This window comes from Emiliania huxleyi, assembly GCF_000372725.1.
Source record: "Emiliania huxleyi CCMP1516 chromosome Unknown EMIHUscaffold_141, whole genome shotgun sequence".
In the NCBI taxonomy this organism is placed as follows: Eukaryota; Haptophyta; order Isochrysidales; family Noelaerhabdaceae; genus Emiliania; species Emiliania huxleyi.
This window is the reverse complement of record NW_005201183.1, coordinates 242598-263339: the sequence shown is the minus strand read 5'-3', so window position 1 is coordinate 263339 and position 20742 is coordinate 242598. Positions and strand designations below refer to the sequence as shown.

Below are 20742 nucleotides of genomic sequence, written 5' to 3'. Positions count from 1 at the left end.
GATGGAACGTAAAACGGTCGCGCCCTGCGAAAGGACAACCCCGCGGGCCGCGGATGCTTGCCCGTCGCCGCCGCCACCAGCGCCGCCGCCTCCCACGCCGCCGCCTCCACCGCTGACGCCGCCGCCTGCGTGCGGCGCCTATCAAGCATTCCCGGGCTTCTCTCAGGGAGACGTCGGATTCGAGGCGTCGGTTGTGCTGGTCACGGAAAACAACGAAGATTGCTGCGCCGAGATTGCCCGAGATTACTGCGCCGTTTTCATCAACATCACGAGCTGTGTCTTCTACAACGGGACCGCAAGCGAGTGTAAGGTCACACCCACCTCCGAGGCTGGCCGTGCGCTTCAAGCAGAAGAGTCGTCGTCAGCGCCTCCCCCACCTTCTCCCGTCGCACTTGGCCCCACCGCGCCACCTTCCGCTGCTCCCGACGAACCGGGAGTCTTATACGCTAATGGCCCGCCGCCACCGCCGCCGCCCTCGCTGCCGCCCACGCCGCCGCCTCCGGCACCGCCACCTCCAGCCCCGCCACCAGCCCCGCCGCCGCCCTCACCGCCGCCCCCCATTCCTCCGCCCTCCACGCCGCCGCCAGCCCCACCGCCGCCGCTGCCGCCGCCCTCTACGCTGCCGACAACGCCACCCTCCATCCCGCCCTCCACCCCGCCCTCCACACAGCCCTTTGCGCCGCCCTCCATACCACCCTCCATGCCGCCTTCCACGCCACCAGCGCCGCCGCCGCCCACGCCGCCGCCTCCGGCACCGCCGCCTCCAGCCCCGCCACCAGCCCCGCCGCCGCCCTCACCGCCGCCCCCCATTCCTCCGCCCTCCACGCCGCCACCAGCGCCGCCGCCTCCCGCGCCGCCGCCTCCCGCGCCGCCACCTCCAGCCCCGCCACCAGCCCCGCCGCCGCCCTCACCGCCGCCCCCCATTCCTCCGCCCTCCACGCCGCCGCCAGCCCCACCGCCGACGCTGCCGCCGCCCTCTACGCTGCCAGCAACGCCGCCCTCCATTCCGCCCTCCACCCCGCCCTCCACACAGCCCTTTGCGCCGCCCTCCATACCACCCTCCATGCCGCCTTCCACGCCACCAGCGCCGCCGCCTCCCACGCCGCCGCCTCCCGCGCCGCCACCTCCAGCCCCGCCACCAGCCCCGCCGCCGCCCTCACCGCCGCCCCCCATTCCTCCGCCCTCCACGCCGCCACCAGCGCCGCCGCCTCCCGCGCCGCCGCCTCCCGCGCCGCCACCTCCAGCCCCGCCACCAGCCCCGCCGCCGCCCTCACCGCCGCCCCCCATTCCTCCGCCCTCCACGCCGCCGCCAGCCCCACCGCCGCCGCTGCCGCCGCCCTCTACGCTGCCAGCAACGCCGCCCTCCATTCCGCCCTCCACCCCGCCCTCCACACAGCCCTTTGCGCCGCCCTCCATACCACCCTACACCTCCAGCGACTCCAACTGCCGCAGGCCGTCTCGCCTGCGGCACGCGGCGCCTTCTGCTTCTTGACCTTGCCAAAGACGGCGACCATCTCGCAGTCCCCCCACTGAAGAGCAATGCACGGCGGGCACGCGCATGGAATACCGCGCTGGTGACAGGGAGCCGGTGCGGGGGTGAGGAGGGGCGCGTGACGTGTGGCAACATGCGGCACACTACACGGCACACTACACGGCACGGCACGATAAGCACAGCACGGCTCAATACTAGCTGTACATGGTCAGGAGCCCATCCTTCCGCGCGGCGGCCGCATCCTTGCAGTCCCCCGCGAACATGTGGACGTCGTGTGAGCCGTTGAAGCCATCAGCCTTGGGGACGGCGAGGGCGGTGTTGGAGTGCTGAAAGAAGCCGTAAAAGATGCGCTCGATCGCCCACCAGCCCTCCTTGAACGACCTTGCGACAGCCGGGGTCGCCCGCGCCTTTGCTTCGAGATCGAAGACGAACGATGTTGCGAGAGCCGCTCTCATCTCTTGACTCTCCCCTCTCCTCTCTCCTCTCTCGCCGCTCTCATCTCTGGTCTCTCCCCTCTCCTCTCTCCTCTCTAGCCGCTCTCTGACGTCCTCTGTCCATCCTACATCCTGCTTTTTCCCACCGCCTCTAATCCTTCATGCTGGGGGGGGGGCACACCCGAGATCACACCCTCCTCCTCCCCTCTCTCCGCTCCCCTCTCCCCTCTCCCCTCTCCCCTCTCCCACCTCCCACCTCCCCTCCACCGGCTGGGCCCTGAGCGCCTGGGTTGGGCGGTAGGTTTCCGGGAAGGAGAGGGGGCTCTTGCTGCTTGCAAATTTGGGATGCACGTGTTGCAGTGTCAGTTCATTATGTTTATGTGTGTGTGTGCGGGCGGGGGGGGGGGCGTGAGCGGCGGACTCGGAGGGGCGGGGGGGTAATGGAGTGGGGTGGGGCTGACCCTGCGAAATGAAAGAAGACATTCTTGTGTTGGGCAGGTGGGCTGGCCGGTCTCTGGTGGTGCAACAACGAGACACAGATCCCAGCAATGACTGGGCTCGGGAATACTGTCAAGAGCACCCAACATTCTCTGCGCATGGCGCTTGGTGTCGCGGATCCGCATGGACTCCGTCTGACTGCACCTGCCCTAGTGAGCCAGCCTTGGGGAGGGGTTGGGGAGGCAGGGGTCGAGCCTAACGAGGGGGGGTACAGAGTTCCCACCGCCTCTCTCCTCCCCAGGGGGGATCGTTGAAGGCGGTTGCACTGCACACTCAGACTGCGACGCCTCCGCCCCGTTCTGTTACGGTGGAAGCAACAGATACGATGGAAACTGCGCCTCGTGCGACGAATGCCACTACTGTTAAAAAAAGTAACAATACAGGGTTCGCGAGGGGGGTCGCCGAGGCGCCCAGGGCGCGCGGGGAAGCTCGCAGGGCGTTGGGGTAGCTATGCCTCACGTGCAGCGCCGACGGTCGGGGTCGGCGCGGAGCACGCCAGCGGCAGGAGAGCGCCTGGGTCCCAGTGGGACCCGGGTCCCAATATTCGTTCCGGTCCCATTCGGGTCCCATTTGCGATTCAAATGTCACAGTACCAGTTGCAAAATGTCACACACATATGGGCCAAATGTCACGGGACGTACGCGGGGGCAAGCAAGGACCGATGGCGTTGACGGCACTTGTGGAAGCGTATACGCACCGCCCCCACGCAATACCTTACTCGAAGAATACGAGAATACGACGCTTTAGGTTAGATAGGAAGGTGAAGAACAGTCAGGCTCGGACTGGACACCAACCAACGCGGTATGGATGGGTGGGTGGACGCGGGCGGGACAGACAGATGATGACGACACGCACGAGCGACACACACACAGACACACAAGACTCACACACAAGACACACAGCCAGCTGGCTGCCACACACCCTGAGTGGGCGTACACATCATTCAGGGCCCTCCTCCCTCGGAGGAAACAAGAAACCGTAGTCACCCCGGGTTGGCATGCATGGCAGCAGTGCATGTGATGTATCCGCTCCCTCCTCCGCCGCTCGCTACGCGAGGCGTGCGAGTCTGAGGCGCCGCACGACTCGCCCCTTCGCCGCGGCCCGCGCCTGCGTTACGACATCGACCGCTCAAAGTTGCCTCCGGAGCTCTGCTCGAGCTTCTGTCTGCTGAGTGCGGACGAGGCCACCGCCACGTACATCAGCTCCGCCTGCAGCCTCCGCTCGGTGCTGGCCGATGTCGGCTCCAGCCTGGTTGCGGCGCTGTTGAAGCTCTGCCTCACGCACGCCGACACGATGGCGCTCTTCCACGAGACAATGTTCGCCTGCTCAGCCGAGCAGGCGCGCCGCCTGCTGGACGCCGCCGGCGCGGCATCGTGCAGCGGCGGCAGCATGCTCGACGTGGGCGCCGCCGACGGAGCCACCACCGCCCGCCTCGCGGCGGCGACGGGCGCCTCACGCGTGTGCGTGACCGAGGTGTCGCGACTCAGCGCGCTGCGCCTGGCGGCGCGCGGCTACGACTGCGCCGTCGAAGAGCAGCCCACCGCGTCAGCACGCTTCGGCCTCCTCTCCTGCCTAAACGTACTCGACCGAACGGCGCGCCCGCTGACGCTGCTGCGCCGGCTGAGAGACATGCTCGCAGCCGCGCCGCCGGGAGGCGTGCTGTTGCTCGGCGTCGCCCTGCCCTTCCGGCCCGCCGTCCTCGCCGCCGCCGGCTGCAGCGTCCCTCCGACCGAGCGGCTCCCGCCGCCGCTGCTGCGCGAGAGACGCTTCGAGGAATCTGTGGCGCTCTTCGCCGACCTCGTGCTCTCGCCGCTCGGGCTGAGGGTGTCTGCGTGGTCGAGGCTGCCGTATTTATCGCGCCAGATCGGCGGCGGCGTCGCGGTGCTCGACGACGCCCTGTTCTGCCTCGCGATCGACGGCGCCGCTGGAGAGGGAGGGCAGGGGGCGGGCGCGGCGCCGGAAGAAGGCTAGCCGTTCGGCCGCGCGGACGCAGCAGTGCGCCGGCGGCCCGGCGCGGTCGAGCGCCGGTCGCCGGGGGTGCGTGAGTTAATAAAAACGCCAGAACACAGGGGCGGGGTGTGCTATGTGTCTGCGTCGTCGGTCTCGGCGAAGCTTTTGACGCGCCGTGTTCACTCCGATCTCCGTCGACGACGGCCTATACAAACTTAAAAAAAGCCGTACCACCCTCCCGTAAGTGCTATTAGCACAAACCATGAAATGGGGACCGCACAATCGCTCCGTCGCTCCTCTCGGCCACTGGAGTGACGGGCTAGCCAAACCATTGAAGACGCCGTGTCGATGAGCTTCTAACTCGATCGCGTTCTCGAGATACAGCTTGAGATGTGCGAGTTGGAGTGGCCTCACGGAGTCGGCGCCGCCGCTCGGCGCTCTTCTGCTGGTTTGGCGATCCAGCGCTGCTCGTCCAGACAGAGGCTGCCTCCGCTCCTGCGCTGCTCAGGCCTGGTCAAGGCCATCCACCGGTATGCTCTGGGAGCGCGGATGCACACCAGCTCGCGCTGCTGGACCCACGGTGGCTGCCTTCGGCCACCGGCAGCGCCGGTGCGACGACATGCTGGCGGCGGTCTTCCGCAAACTACTGTCAGGCGAGTGCACGACAAGATATGACCATGGGCGCTCGCATGTGTGCTCAGGGCACCTCAGGGCTGCTGCGTGACGCGTGGCTCGGCTCCGCGAGCGCTTGTGAATTTTCTGTGATTTTTTTGTGCTAATAGCACTTGCGGGAGTTCGTACGCGGCTTTTAAGCGGCTTTACGCGTTTACCCGCGTACGCCGCGTACTTTACGGGGTGTGTATCGATGCCTTGCGGGGGGGCGCGGAAAAGAGGAACCTCTTTGCTCTTAGCGCCATCGCCATGGTGCTGCAAGCAGCGCCGGGCGACGACGACATACCTAGGCCGGTCGGACCCGATTTTATTAAATTTTCAAGTTTAAGCGCAGACCTCAAGACTTGAACGCAAGCATGTTCAGGCCATCTAGAGTGCCGAACAACATCGCACCGGTTCGATTCGCGCATCACGGCCGCGCAAACTGGCTGCACTGCGGCGCGAGGCTCAGCGGGGCGTCCGGACCACTGACTCGGGCGATGTGGTGGTCGAGCGCAGCCTTCTTGAGCTGGAGAGCCGCCGCAGTATGCGCGGTGGATGGGACGTCGGCCAAACCGCGACGCGCAAGCTGCAGGGAGGAGCTACAGCGGCTCCGCTCCTCATGCTGGTTCGCCAAACCGAGACGTTGAGGTCCTCGTACACTCATGTCGCGCCTCGAGTAAGAGCCATCACGCTGCCCAGCGCTGGACCGTCGTAAGGTCCGGCCTTAGGCCAGCTCGCAGCACTGTATGAACTCACGCTGGCGAGCACCATCCCAGGATGAGGCCTTCAAGAGCGCGCGCCAGGGACGTCCGTATGGCAAAATCGGCGTGAATTCGCTATGAAAACGCTTCCAACCCATCAAGAGCGGGCTCAGAAGAGACGATGCTAACCCAGGATCACCAGGGCACCTTAGGGTATCGAAATTTTCCACCCCCCCACCCCCTCCCGCTCCCCCGGCCCGCGCCTCTCCCCCTAACTAACACACCGGCACCACCGCGGACACCCTCACCAAGCCTCTCCCCCCGCCTCGCCGCTCTCGCGGTGCAAGCCGACTCCTGGCGACCGTCCTGGTCAGCGGCCCTTGCCAGGACGGTCCGACCGCCGCGCTCGCTCCGGTGAGCGAGCACTACAGTAGCACACCGCACCTGCACCGCCTGTAGTGGCACCGGCACCAGCCTCCCCAGCCCCGCCTCTCCAACGTCTCACTCGCCACCCTGCTCGCTGCCGCCCCGCCCGTCGCCACTGCCACTAATCTGCCGCTCCGCAGCCCGCTCCACCTTCCCGCCCGCAGCGCCTCCCGTGCCGACGCAGCCTAGAGACAACAGAGCTGGGTCAATATCACCGCGGGAACGCCTCCTCTCGACGTGGGACAGAGCCTTCTCCACAACGTCGAGAGAGCGACGGCCAGCATGGCGCGGCGCAACGTCGCGCGGCAGTGGCCGCAGTGGCTCGAGGCGGGCAGCGCCGGCGACAACGAACGCGGAGCGCGCGGCGACAGCGGTGGCGAGAGCCGAGGGACGTGACTACACCCTCGTGCGCCGTGCGCGCGCAACCTCGTCAGCCAACCACGCGCCGCACCAGCGCCGCGAGCGACGCCTCGAGGCACAACGTGCAGCCGCCGCATCCCCCGCCGCCGCCGCCGCCGCCGCCGCCGCCGCCGCTGCCTCGCTCCGCGGCGGCGGCGCCGCCGCCGCAGACTGTAAGCACCAACAGCCCGCGGCTCGGCACGCGGCGGCCGCCTCCGGCCTGGGGGCGCGTCGGCAGCGCGGCGCGCCACCTCGCTGCTCGACACGCGCCGGACCTGTCATGCGCGGCTGCGCCACCGCTTCCTCGTGCGGCGCCGTCGCCGCCGCCACGCCGGCCGCCTGCTGTGAGCGCCGCGCTGCTCGGCCGCACCCGCCCGTGCCGGCCGCAGCTGCTCTGCCGTCAGCGCCGTCGCCGTCACGGGCCAAGCCGCCGTTGTCGCCGCAGCCACGCCCGTCGGCCTCGCTGCCGCCGGTCCAGCATGGCTGACACCGCCACTACCACGGCACCGGGCAGGGTGAGGCGCTAGAGGGTGAAGGGTGCATAGAGGCGAGGTGAGGCGGCACCTAGGGGCAGTGACCCCCGTGAGCCGGCAAGCCGACGCGCCACTACCGGGCAAGATGGAGGCCGAGCTGCGACCCTCACAGCTCTCGCGGCATGCGTCCAGAGCTCGATTCATCTGCCTCGCCGCTCGCTCGCCGCCTTTTGTGGGACCTAAAGAGAGAGGTTCTGAGCCGTCGGGCGGCGCTGATGGTGGCCCGCGTGGGTGGAGCCCGCGGCAGCTAGGCCGCCTGGGCGCGGGGGGGGTGGTCCGGTGCTTCAGAGGCAGCGTGAGCGACGGGGGGGGCGAAGGATGTGAGGCGGCTCGCCTGCAGCGCCCACCTGCTGGGCCGTCTGGATCTGCGATTACGCCTCGGGAAATGCGAGATCATCCAGAAAATGTCTGCAGACCTCAAACCGATGGCCTCAAAAAGTCGTTGTCAGCCACCGATTTTCCGTGTCGCCCGACCCGCCACCTCACCGGCCCGGCGTTCGGAGGCGTAAAATCTTGGTCGGCCGTTGGGCCGGTGCCATCGGCCGCGGTCGAGTCGACCGTGCCCCGTCTTGGGCACGATGGACATGTGACCGGCTCCGGTCAAGATGTGCCCCGGCATGGCGGATGAGGCTCTCAGGTTGGGCGACGCGAGCGCCGAGAAGGTGGAGCAAGACCTCGCGTCCCCCATGGGCTTGCTCGGTTGGCAGGGTTGGATTTGGGTTCTTTGTGATGCGCCAACTTCAACTTCCGAAACGACTCAACAGGGCCCAAAGACGGGGGAGCGACCGGCCTATAAGACTTACCGCCTCCCGGCCCCCCTCGGCACACCTCCGCTGCTTAATGTTTGACGACTCGAACCCATGAAGCTTCCCCGAGCGCGGGTTACCGCCCGCACACGGGTCAGCCTGCCAGCCACGTATCCACGCAAGCGTGGTCCGCGCGCATGGCATACCAGACAGCGCAGATGCTAGGCGACCGGGGAAGGACTAGCTCAAGGGCAACACAGCGTCACCAGCCGTTGGCGCGCAGAACGAGTCTGCGGCCCCCGGTTGGGACGAGTGCGCGACGCGGACGAACCGCTCAATATGGCCGGCAGCTCGCGCTGCCGGCGGGGTTGGTTGGGGAGAACCGGCACACGCCCCCTGGAGAGGCCCCAAAGGCCCCCTCGGGGGGGCGGGGGCCCCCGCCCCGAGGGGCGGGGGCAGGTTCGTCGCCTAGCGCGATGGAGTCAACCCTTGTTGCCAAGTCGGCGAGCGTGTTGTGTATCGAGAGAGAGCCCATAGCAGATGCGAGAGCGGCGTCGTCCGGGGAGAGGGGTGGTGGGGGAGGGTCAACATCGAGGGCAATTACGCATCGCGCTCCCCGATCGTCTCCGATCTCCCTCGCCTGCTCGCTCGGCGCGTACTCGGACCATATCGCTCGAACTCGGGGGGCACGGCGAGGGTTAGCGACGGGTGCGACTTCAGGGTCGGTGGCGGGCGAGGGGTGGCTGACGGGGCTGGCTGGGGCTGTAGCCATTGCGCATTGGTGTAGCAGGTCCACAGTCGGCGTCGCTATCATCTTCCCTCTCCGAGTCCTGGCCGCCGCCCGTTGCTCCGTGTCCAACGGTGTTGCTGTCGCCCCCCCCCGCGTCGCTTCCCGCGTCGGGAGTGTCCGTCGGGATGGTGTTGTCCGCCCACTCGGCAGCGTTTGAGCCTCTGTCACCCTGCCTGCCGCGAGCAGCTAGCTCGTCGACGTAGTCGTTCCATTTGTTGCCGCTGTGACCCGCCACATGCCTCCACGTCACGGTGTGTTTGGCGCGAAGGCGTTGCCAGAGGGAACGCAGGTTCTCCGCCAGCTGTCTGTTCGTTTTGGGGGTCACCCGCCCCATCATGCATGCCGCCGCGTACTCGCTGTCGGTGCGAACTACTCCGCGTGAGCCCGCTCGTTGCTGTGACGAGGATAGGAGAGCTCGGAGCAGCTCGGCTAGGGCGGTTAGTTCCGCCGTGTTGTTGGTATGCTTACGCGCGCCGAGGAAGGCTGGGTGCGCCGCCGAAGTGACAACTGGCCCGTAGCCCTCGCTCGTCAGCGACGCGCCCTCATCGCCGATGGCGTCGCCCCCGATGAGTACTGCATAGGCCCACCCTGCTTTCCCTAGGTCTTCCGACCCGTCTGTGTATGCCACCCAGTCGGGCGGGCGTCGTTGCGCCTGCTCTGTCAGTTGCTGCTGTGGGCGAAGAACGACCCCTGGTGCCTCGACCATTAGTCTCAGGGCTTGACCCGGCATGCCCCCCCCTCACCCTGAGGCGCTACACAGAGGAGTGCGACTGTGCTCACCGCGCAGCCGTTTGCCGCCACCCCTCGGACAGATTCGAGCGTCTCGGGAAGCTCGCACTCGCCTTCGCTGGAAAAGAAACCTGAGGCGCGCCACTCCGTCTCCCACTCCGCAACAGGCCCCTCCCCCGGCGACGGCTGCCAGCCCGGGATTCGGAGGCGAATCGCCTTCTCCTCGTCGAGAGCTCGGCGGCGGGTGTGGGCGTAAGTCCGGATTAGAGCTCGGCGCGCCTCGTTGTAAATCGTGTCAACTCGCACGTCCGGCGTGTCGTCCGGCGCGAGGAGGGCGTTCCGGTGGCGCCGTCGTACGATGCCTGCAAGTGTCTCAAGCATAATAACGCGAGTCGGCGTCGCCCCAATGCGCCCCTCAGCCATCTGTCTTCTGCCCGTGGTCAGACGGAAACCGGTGATGCAGAGTCGGCGGTATTCGTGGACTAAATGCCCCATGCCCCGTACCTCCTCAGGCTCCTCTAGCACGGCTTCATCCAGGGTCGTGCTTTCTAGAACTGCGCGGAGTACCGCCTCGAGGGTCAGTGTGGTGTATGGACATTCGAGGGCGAGGTGGCGTGTCGTTTCAATCACTCTCACGCCGCTGAGCAGGCCGCACAGGTCGCACAGCCCCCGTCGACGTGGCTTCTTACATCTTCGCGGTCCAACCGGTAGCGCATCAGTCAACACTGAGTACGCCGTGTCCGACGTCGGTGGGGGAGGACCGTGAGGTGTAGCCGTCTTTGTCCGGAGTGAAAAGTCCAACGCTCGTCGATGGCGATGTCCCTGAACCTGCGCCGCGCTCGGCGAACCTCGACAGCGCCTTCGGTGGCATGCAGCTCTTTGCAACAGAAGCCTGGAGAGCAGCTCCTCTGCTGCTCACACGCTCTGCACTGATGGCACAGACTACTGTGCGGCTGCCACAGCTGTGGCAGCGATGGGCGCTCGCCCTCACTTGCCCTCAGCCACTTGTGCTGCGGCTTGTGTGAGCGACACTGCTCGGCGACTGCCGGCACACTATGAGACCATGGGTGTGAGGTTAAACCACGCCACCAGCGCTTGGTCACATCGGCCCCGAGGTCAGATTCTTCTATTCTGTTGATGACAACACTTGTCTACACGCTGGAGCCGAGGTAGGGGGGCCTGGCACACAACCCCTGTGCATCTGCAACTGAGGGTCCTCCCCCTTTTACACGAAGAAGCGCCGCGATCATAAAAGGAAAACGAGCTCATAAAGCCGTATACAACACCCCGCCGCTCCCCTAGTCAACCCCGTAAGGAAGCTCTAGGTGAAAGATCTAGATGAGCAGCTGTGCCGCCTGGCAGGCCAGCAGCAAGCTGCGAGCTGGTGAGCAGCTGTGCCACCACCGCGGCGGTGCGGACCGGTCCATCGCGTATCGCATGTATATGTCGCGGGCGACGCGGCCACGCAGTGCGAGCGCGCAGCGGCAGCGCCGGGACTCGCGCGTGTGAGGTCTCTCTGTGGAGTGAGAGGACTATTTGCTTTTGGGGGCGATAGTACGGTGGTCGGTGTAGTGGTAGGACGCACATAGCTGCACCCCGGCAGTGCAAGCCGGTATAGACAGTAGGCGGCGGCGGCGGCGGCGGTGGTGGTAAAGCCGTACTGGTGGGAGGCACGCTCCGACAGCTCGGTGCAAGGCGCGCGCCTTGCAGCTCAGAGCCACTGCGTGTAGCTGGCATCGCCTCCGTTGCAGCGAGCGCACTCCATCGCGTGCCTCCACTGCACCCCCACCTCGTACAGCAGGAAGAGCGCGCCCAGCAGGATCGTGCTCGAGATAGCCAGCGTCCCGCACCCATCCACAATATTGGACGGGCCGCCGGCGAGGATCACCACGCCAACCGCCACCTGGGTAAGCGAGCGAAGTGTATCTGCGAGGACGTGCGCCAGGCCGGAAAAGAGGTTTAGCTCCGACTTGCGCGAGACGCTGCAGACGGCGCCAAAGGGCGACCCCTGCAGCCGCGCCGCGTTGCCGCGGAAGAAGATGGCGCCGAGCATCGCGAGGTCGGCGAAGAGCATCGCGAGCCCAAAGCCGAGAACCAGGCGGCCGTCCACCTGCTTCTTCGCTCCGCCCTCGCGAAGGTCGCCCAGCGCGTCCGCCACCGAGTAGGCCGTGACGAGCAACAGCGCCACCGCCGAAACGAACGGCGCCACCAGCTTGCAGGCCCTCCCTGCCGACCTTACCTCTGACGCGAGGTTGAGTCCGTACGCACAGACATCGACACACATCGCGAGGCCATCGCTCAGCAGCGAGGACGAGTTGGCGAGCAGGGCTCCCGTCAGCTGCGCCGCCGTCCAGAGCGCAGAGATGCCCAGCGCGGTCCCCAGCGCCCGCACGTTGTTTGGGCGCGAGGCGTCCGCTCCAAGCATCGGCTCGGACACACCTTCCGGCAACGTGCGGCCAATCCGCAGCGCGACTGGAGCAGCCGCAGGCGAGACCAATATAGATCTACAAAATCCAACCAAAGCGGGAAGCGTGCTCGTTCTGTGCGAAGAAAAGAATTTACACTTCGAACTGAAGAAAGGAATTTTACACAAACTCCCTCGCACGACACCGGGTACGGGACTGGCACCGCAAAGGCGACGGCTTCGAAGCCGTCGCCCTCACAGATGCCGTCCTCCTCACAGAAGGCGTCGTCGGACTGGTAGTCAGGCGGATGGTCGAATCCGCGAGCACCGTGGTGCTCGCCGAGAGGACCATCCCCATCATCCTCCGACTCTTTTACAACAAAAGGCGGTCGCACGACTCGCCTGTCGCGTGATCCGTGATGCGTGAATCGTGTCGTGCGAAGAAAAGAATTTTCACTTCGCGACGTCGCCGCGAACGAGTGGCCGAGGACCCCGTGGCCACATACTGTTCTGGTCACGGCTGATGAACACGGGCAGGGTGCCCTCGCGAGAGTGTACAAGAAGGCGGTGGCCACGGCGGAGGCGGGCGGAGGGGTAGTGATGGTCGTCCAGGAGGCGCCGCGAGAAGGGGACCCGACCCGAAGTCCTGCCGTGCCTATCAGAGCCTGGGTGGCAACGGGGTAGCAGTGGATGCGGTTCTCTTCTTCCCGGCCAGGACGATCGCCTTTGGTCACGCTGCAGGATGGGCCAACGCCACGGAGTCGGCTTACGCGAACGAACACCCACGCGTGGGCAGGGGGGGGAGGGGACCCTCTCCGCCCGCCGAGATGCCGCCGACCGGGAGTGCTCCGCCGTCACAGCCGGCTGATGAACCCTCGAGACGTCAGAGTCCTCCTCTTTGCGTCGAGGAGGGACGACGTGGCCAGGACGGTGGGCACCGAGGCGCTACGGCGGCTTGCATTCGTGGCGGGTGGTAACGGGGGGGCGAGGGTCAGGCGCACCGACCAGATGGGCCCCTGCGTGGTATGGGGGCGGGGTCCGGCGGACGCTGGCGTGGACTGCGCAGACGTGTTGTGGGGAGGTGGACTTCATGGCACCATGGAGGGTGGTGCGCTGGCAGCCCGACTCCCTGTCATTCCTACCTCTGTCAGACAAGGTTGTGGGGGGCGGGGAGGAGGCGAAAGACGCGGCGGCAGCGCTGCAAGCTCTACACGAGCTTGCTGGAGCGGCCCCGGAGGAGGCCGTCCCCGACGGGGCGGTGCCGGCCGCCCTCCCCCGATTCCTGCGACTAGTGGGAATGGCGGAGGCGGAGATGGCGGGAGCGCTGCTCGGGATGGAAGGAGGCGCCCTGAGGATGGTGGCTCGGGTGGCCAAACAGCGGGCAATACAAGTGACGCGCCACTGGCAGGCGGTGGGGATCCCTCTCGAGTCGCTAGGGACGGAGCGCTTCCCCACGCTAGCCGCCTAATGGCGCCTCGAGTTGCAGGCCGGCGGCGCTGGCGTTGTCGTGGTCGGGCTGCCCAACGTCGGCGCGGGAGGGAGGGGGCAACGCCGTTATGAAGAGCGCGAGAGCGAGCGCCGAGAGGGCCCAGATTCTGACTGAGCAGCAGCCCGCCTGATCATGCAGCCCACTTGATGAATTCCGAAGTTTGCTCTCCGACGCCGTGCCGAGCGAAACCTTTTCCTTCGAAGCCCGGCGACGTAGCCGGGCGAGCAGAATAGGGCAGCCCTAAAGAGCACCTCGAGGCCTTCAATAGAGCCCGTGTTATAGTTTCACCGGTTCGATCGCCGGCCGGCGCAGTGCTGACTGGGTTGTTGTGCGGCGCCAAAAGCGTCGAAAATGTCCCAAAAAGCGTGTCTCGACTTTGTTGCAGCTCCGCAGCCTGCGCGCGCTGCCGGGACGCACCGCTTGCTGGATACACGCACTCCCTGGGTGTATCCAACAGGAATGAGTAGGTTCGACGCCGCGCTCGCTGTGGAGCTGCAGAAAGTACGCCGCCGAGCGTGCCACCGAAGGCGTCCCGTCGGAGGTGGTGGAGTTTGAGACCTGAGGCTGCGGAGGTGACGCCTGAGGTACCGGCCCGTGTACGGCGACTCAGCAGGCGACCGCCACGGGCTCAGACGAGACTTGTCGACTCGTTCCGGCTCAGCTTCACCGTGGTCATCGGGCGTCTGTCGACGTCAGGACCACCCATACAGCTCGCGGGTTTGAGGTCGCAAGAGCCAAGATGGTGGCGTTTGGACATCCCAACCATCACACAAGACAGCCTGTAGGTGATGGCGGGACGGCGCAGTGTTTGTGGCACTCGGCAGTAGGCACCCGCGGCACGGCCCCGCTGTCGGCTCTCGCGGGCTGCGGAACCGGCCCCAGAAGGGGACGGTCCGGGCGAGTGTGGCATGGTCGGGTCATCATTAGAGCTGCCAAGGATAGCGTCAGGAGCTGGTAAAGTAGGAGTCAAAACCCCTCATATTTGAGACATCGCGTGGGGCCCATACGTCAGTATAAAGTAGCAATATTACTCCGATACCTAGGTACTCCGTCGCACAACAACCCTGCTCTGACCGCGCTCCGCCGGGCCGCCGCCGGGCCGCCGCCGCGGAGACGCTGAGACGTGCACATAGCGACGAGTCACCCGGAGACACGACTTTCAGTATCAGTACTCAGACCTCAGAGGCCCACAGCGACAGTCCACGCACACACCCCCGCGCGCCGAAGGCGTGCGAGACGTCTCGGAGCGAGGGCGGAAGGTGCAGCGTGCCCAACACACCTCGAAGCGCTCCGCGCCGCTCCCGGCCGATGGAGGAGGCCATTGTCCGCGCATCGCGCCACGCGGCTTGCCGTGCGAACACAGCCGCCTCCGTCAGCTCTCCCGATCCTTCGTGTTTGTGGGTCCGACCTACACAAAACGCGCCGCTCTTCATTCGCCGAGAGTGGCCGAGATTGCGCCGTCACGGCGCGATCTCGAAGTCGAGAGCGTGGGGGGCTGCAGGGGCTCCGCTCGGCTCTATCTCTCCGCTGCTTGCTACTCGCATACTGCGGACCCACAGCTCGATCACGAGGGATTGGCGCATGCCGCTCGTCACCGTCGCCACGTTGTGCGCCTGCGGTGTGAACGAGCGGCGAGTGTCTTGCACCCGATCGCAGCCCGTGCCGCAAAACTCGGCGGATCTCGGCGGATCTCGGCCTTGCCCGAGTGGAAGAGCAAGGCATCGCCCCGCCTCAGCTCGTGCACGACCGGCTCCCCGCCTGTCCGAGATGAGCCGAGATGAGCGAGGATTCAGATGCGCGACCGGGTTCTTGCCTGCCGAGGCGAGAGCGGTGTGGTGCAGGGAGCGAAGCGCCTCGCTCGGGTCGCAGAACGCCGCCAAGTGCTTCTCTATGGGAAGCCTGTGTGTCCTCGAGTGTGTCCAAGCTGCGTCTGAGCCAAAGACACATCCGTCACCTGACCACGTGACGATCTGGCCGCCCTCCAAGCCGGTGGTCGCTGCGTCGGAGAGGAGGACCGACATCGACAGCTTGGAGCCGTTGTCGCGGTGGCCCGGCTCCAACAGGCCTATCGGCGAGACTAGCCGAGATGAGCCGAGATGAGCCGAGATTGGAGACGTTGTTCAGTGGCGCACGCGCCTCCGCCGACGGCGTAGGTGTGCAGCTCGATGCAGCGGACCTGGAGGGCGAGGGCCGGGTCGCCCCAGTTGCCGGGCTGTCTGCGCATTGAGTGCAGCAGCTTGTCGCAAAGCGCCGGCTGCTTGGTCTGGAGGTAGCCGCCCTTGTGGAGGTACAGCGCCACGTGCTCTCCCGAGTAGCCGATATCGTGCGGCGTGGCGCGAAGTGCGGCGCACAGCCAGCTGCTGGTGGCGAACGGCTCAATACTGCTGCCGACCTCGCTTCCAGCACTGAAGCACTGCTTCACCTCCTCGGGTGAGAGGAGCTGCGGGATGACGAGCGCGGGAAGGGTCTCGGGAGATGGTCGGCCGAATACGAGCTCAAACGCCTCGGACGGATTCGCGGCGGCGTAGTCGCGCGCCCAGTCCTGCGCACCCTCAAGGCCTGGAGGCAGCGGGGCCTCAGCCATTATGCAAGTGGACAGCCAGTGTGGACATGAACTGTATCGTCGTCGTCGTCTCTAGCCAGTCACTCAAACTCTCAGAGATTGACCCAACATAGAGGGCGTTGTGTAGCCTAGCTTTTGGGTAATAGAAAACTCTCAGAGATGGACGTAGCGTACCCGCAATTGACGCTATAAGCTGTGGTCCGCTGTTTTCACGGTGCTCAGGCTGCCCCCCGGTTAAGATCTCGTGCAAAACTCTTTTCACCACCTTCAAGTACACCCCCAAGACTTCCCAAAACCGCCCAGGATGAGCTCCTGAGGTGCCAGTCTGCCCGAGATATGACCGGTTTAAGTTGGGGTTCCACGGTCAGGATGGAGGTGCCGAACCCGATGGGGGTCAGCCAGGGAGGCTGTTGTGGCGCACCGGACCGCCCCCCAGCACCGTGCCCCACCCAACTGCATCCATGGGAGTCACAAACGGTGCTGCACTCGCGGCTGCAAGCACTCACGACACTCAAACCCACCACCTGCCTCCTACCCTGTACGAGGAGCCATTTCACCCGTGCAACATCTGCACAGGTGTACCGCCGACGCTCAAGCGCCCGGCCCCTACTAGAGTAGTCTTGGGGGACCCACAAACGACCAATACATCCACTCGGGGCTGCAGCATGTGTCCGGGGGCGGCATCCCCGTGAAGCAGCCAGCAGGTGCCGGACACGGCGTTGGCCGTCTTGGACCGAGATCAGGGCGCAACTGCCTACCTCGTGGGGCTGAAGGACCGTCATGGGGTCGGCTTTGATGCTGCCAATCAGTCGGGTCGATAGGTGGCGCCCCAGCGAGATGCGTCGCGGGTGCTCGGCGTCGCCTGCTTGAGTGGCCTGAACGCACTCGCGGGAGCCAGAGAGCAAAGGTGTGCGCGAATTGAGGCTTCTGAGCGAGTCCAGGCAAGCCACAGGACCGGCCATGTGCGTGGGTAGTCGAGCGGTGGCCGGAGGAAGCCTCCAGTAGTGGCTCTCAGTTCGGCACCTCAGTCTCGACCACAGCTTATTCTGACTCGCCAAAGAAATCTGACTGCGACGCCGAATTTGTAACAAGCGCTGCGCCGGCGCCGCGCCACAGCTTGCCGAGCGCCGGCCACAGGCCTGCCTGCAGCCCAGCCACACTTGCCGCGGCGGCAGCTAGTCGGTTCGGCCTTGACTCGCGCGCGCCGAGATGGGAGCCCAAGTATGTGAGCGCGCGGCGCGTCGACACGCCTCCGCTTTAAAGAACATCCCCTCCGGCTACGACAATGTGAACCTGATCTGGTCCTCACGGGGTTGACCCGTCTCCTCCGGATCGAGACGGACTTCATGAACGGCCGAGCTTAGGTGACCCCTAGGGACGCCGGCGCCTCGGTGCGTGGTTTCGTCACAATTTTCCACCGCTCAACTTGGAGGCAGTGTGTCTAGTAGCGTGCTACACCTGGCGCCGACGGCGCTCCTCTTTCTTTTTCCAAAAAGTTTTTATTCTTTTAGAGGGCAGTGACGGAGAGGCAGCAGCGACGGCGACGTGGCGCCGGCGGGGGTGGGGACGGTGAGGGAGGGGGGGGAGCGGCGACGGCGGTGGTCAGCGAAGACGGCGGCGGCGTGGTCAGCGGCGGCGATGGTGGAGGCGGTATAGGCGGTGTTGAGAGGAGCGGCGGAGAGTGAGACGACGATGACGGCGGCGGCGAAGAGGGTGGGTGTGCGACGGTAATGGCGAGGGCGTCTGTGGCGAGGGCAGCGGTGACGATGGTGGCGGGCTCGCAAGAGGAGATCTCTGGGATGGCGGAGATCGTGACGTCGGTGTTGGAAGGGGCGAAGAGGGCGGCGGCAAGGGCGGTGGCGGTGGGGAGGGTGGCAGGTGGAGAGAAGTGTCGGGATGAGCGATGGTGAAGGCATGGAGGAAGTACGCGAGAGAGATCGGCGGAAGTGGAGGTGTGGGTTGCCGCTACGTTCCTAAGATAGCGACAGTGATTTAGTGCTGATAACGGGACTGCGATACGTGTGCGCGTGGTGTGTAGGCGTGTAGTCTCAGGCCTGTCAGCGCGGCGCGGCGTTTGAGTGAGGTGGGGCGGGATGGCGAGGAGAGAGATAGTGTCAGTAGCGGAGGAGGGTGTTGGGAGGCCGTCTGAGTCTAGCTCGGCGCTGCCGTCGGTCGCGAGGTCAGTGACGTATGTTGAAGAAATCTCGGGCACGGTGGGGTCCGATATGATTATCATTGGTGATGAATGACAGAGGAGATGCGGGTTTCGGAGGTATGGATCACTAGTCGTTGGAGATAGCCGAATGATCACGCGCGCGTGCAGGCGAACAGGGTAAGGGAGGCACCTTTGCGACGCCGCGAATCCAGTCGATCTGCGCGCACGGCGGTAGAGCGAGGGTCGAGTCGATCGGCGTCCAGATGTCGTGCTGCAGGTACTGAAACGGCGCCTCCGGGTCGCAACGGCTCTTGTGGTGCGCGTCGCGTACCAGTGGTGTGACGTTCTGAAGTCGGCGTAGCTGGTGCTTGATTGATTTGTAGCTGCGGACACCAACGCGTATCTCGTTGATCTTTGCGCCGCTCTGGTACGTGTGAAGCAGAAGGCGGTCCTCCTCGATCGTCCACGGAGTGTAGTTTGAGCTCATCGACACGTTTTTTCGCGCGTGCAGCTTCACGAGAGCGTCCTCGACCCACGGTTGCAGGCTGATCTCGGTGCTGTTCAGCTGCGTCTCCGCCTCGTCGCGCTCGTCGCAGGATCCACAGATCAGTCGGAGGTCGTCGAGAGCGTCGAGTCTTTTGAGAACCTTTTTCCATCGCCACTTGATTGCATCTTTGCTTCGTTTGGTGGCGGATTCAAACGGCCACTGCTCTGCCACCTTTGGCAACGAGATGCCGTCTCGAACGTGGCGCAGCAGCACGAAGGCATCCATCTCCGGACGCCACGGGACGGCGCTGTGCTTCGATCGGCCGGATGCGTGGACGGCCATGAGGCTGCGACGCAGAGCATCGGGAAGAGGGGAAATGTAGTCCTCTTGCACCACTGGGTCGGACGAGAAGGGACCGCCGTTCATGGCACCGAGAGCGTAGAGGAGCAACCTGTGCATCGCCAGCACAGAGCCAGCACGTGCCTCGAATCGGTGAGGGGATCGTGGCGGCGATCGCTGGACGTGTCCCTTCGACGGCGAACTCCACCCCCTTGGGGCTTTTGGAAAAATGCTCTCCAGAAGACTTGAGTTGTAAAGAAATCTGACTGCGACGCCGAATTTGTAACAAGCGCTGCGCCGGCGCCGCGCCACAGCTTGCCGAGCGCCGGCCACAGGCCTGCCTGCAGCCCAGCCACACTTGCCGCGGCGGCAGCTAGTCGGTTCGGCCTTGACTCGCGCGCGCCGAGATGGGAGCCCAAGTATGTGAGCGCGCGGCGCGTCGACACGCCTCCGCTTTTGTAACAAAGTCTGCTTGGCTTGTGCAGGTGATGCCCAGAGCTGCAGCGGCGACGCCGGCAGCCTCGTCTCGACCTCAGAGGCTGCTGGCGTGACCATAGATCTGTGCTCTATCCGTCGGTGGTTCACCGTACACGCCTGTGTAGGAGCGGCTCTCGCGTCGCTACGCGCCGCCGAAGGCTGTCTATGAGGGCACACCCGAGGAGGCGCGGATCTCAACCTGCGTGCGGCGGTGACCAGGTCACAGGCATCGGCTGTGACACTGGAGAGTCGAGCAGCGGCACTGAGGATGCCTTTCAGGTCATTCCAGCGACCCACGGAGCACGGTCTCAGTGCGCAATCACTCTACTAGATCCCATCCTTGCCGGGCCTCTGCGAATGTAGGTACCGAGTTCATGCGTGCCCAGTTACAGGCTCATACTGCCTGGTCTCCAGCACCTATGATCACCGCGCCAGGCCGCAGTCGACGACTTTTGTGTGCGCTGGCCGCACTCAACCGTTGAGTCGCGGTGTATCAGCCTGACCACACTCGGGACCGCGTAGGCGATGTGGGCGACTCTGGCCGTCCTGCATATGACCGACCATGACCCAGGAGGAGTCTACACGAGACATGTCGTACCTGGCAGGCGCTCTCGCGGCAGCACTATCGCGTGCGGCCGAGTGCGAGCTTCCGTGCCCGGTGCCAGACGCACTCGGCGCCAGACGTCCTCGGGAGCTCGCAGTTTTGCCACGGCAGTTGCGATCCGGGCGATCAGAGAGCGCCGGCAGCTCAGGGGATCTTGTCTGCTCACCTGAGGTCGGGAGGGTAGCAGCGGCGAGGCCATGCGCCAGCGTGAGCCATCCGTATTAACGGTTGTTACAGATTAGTCAGATTTGCCGTGACCGCGTTCCGAGGTCACGATTTCGGCGTTCTCGTGTTGACCACTGTGGGTGTGCCTGGCACTTCTGGATCATGTCTCTCGGTGTCCTAGCACCCCCAGGCGATGGGTTTCACGGCCCCGTACCGCATGGGGCGCAAGGCCTCGCGCCGCGCGTGTGGTTCAAACTTTGTTACAACCCAGTCAGAATAGCGTCAATTAGGGGTACGCGGAGAGAGAGAGAACCCCCTCTGTTTTCTCCCAGTAAGCTAAAAGTACGTACGCGGAGAGCTTAAGGTTCTTCGGGCCAGTTGGGGGGGGCAAACCCTGCCCGGCCCCTAGGACCCCAGGTAAGGCCCAGGTGTGGCCTAGGGCATCAGAAGGGACCAAGACGGGAGTCCAGTCTGAGCCATAGAGCGCCCATGTCTTTGCCCCCGAAGGTCGCGTTCAAATGCCCGGAACGGACGTTACAGTGGTCCGTCCGGCCGGCGCGATCACCGAGCTGTGACGCTCAGGGAAGCCCGATGAGGTGCTGGTTTCTTTGCCCAGGGCTGGCCTTCCCCCCAGGCTGGATCAGCTGAGCAAGGTTTGGGGAGAATCCTATAGTAGGATCTTCAGATATTCTGACGGATGACCAAAA

General features: G+C 65.3%; 3 protein-coding genes across 3 annotated transcripts; 1 reads left to right on the top strand and 2 right to left on the bottom strand.

Annotated features, from left to right (window-relative positions):
• Positions 1-8549: 8549 nt before the first annotated feature.
• EMIHUDRAFT_227725 (hypothetical protein) lies at positions 8550-9329 on the bottom strand (the record flags this gene model as incomplete). The annotated part of the gene is made up of 1 exon (XM_005787557.1): positions 8550-9329. One exon carries the CDS (start codon positions 9327-9329, stop codon positions 8550-8552), a length of 780 nt encoding a protein of 259 aa, XP_005787614.1.
• A 3517-nt stretch (positions 9330-12846) lies between these two features.
• EMIHUDRAFT_227723 (hypothetical protein) lies at positions 12847-13224 on the top strand (the record flags this gene model as incomplete). Its single annotated transcript, XM_005787556.1, has 1 exon — positions 12847-13224. One exon carries the CDS (start codon positions 12847-12849, stop codon positions 13222-13224), a length of 378 nt encoding a protein of 125 aa, XP_005787613.1.
• A 1029-nt stretch (positions 13225-14253) lies between these two features.
• On the bottom strand, positions 14254-15829 carry EMIHUDRAFT_455373 (hypothetical protein; the record flags this gene model as incomplete). The annotated part of the gene is made up of 5 exons (XM_005787555.1): positions 14254-14653; positions 14799-14858; positions 15048-15144; positions 15208-15310; positions 15361-15829. The coding sequence occupies 5 exons, from the start codon at positions 15827-15829 to the stop codon at positions 14618-14620; spliced, it is 765 nt and encodes a 254-aa protein (XP_005787612.1). The 3' UTR covers positions 14254-14617.
• Positions 15830-20742: the final 4913 nt, after the last annotated feature.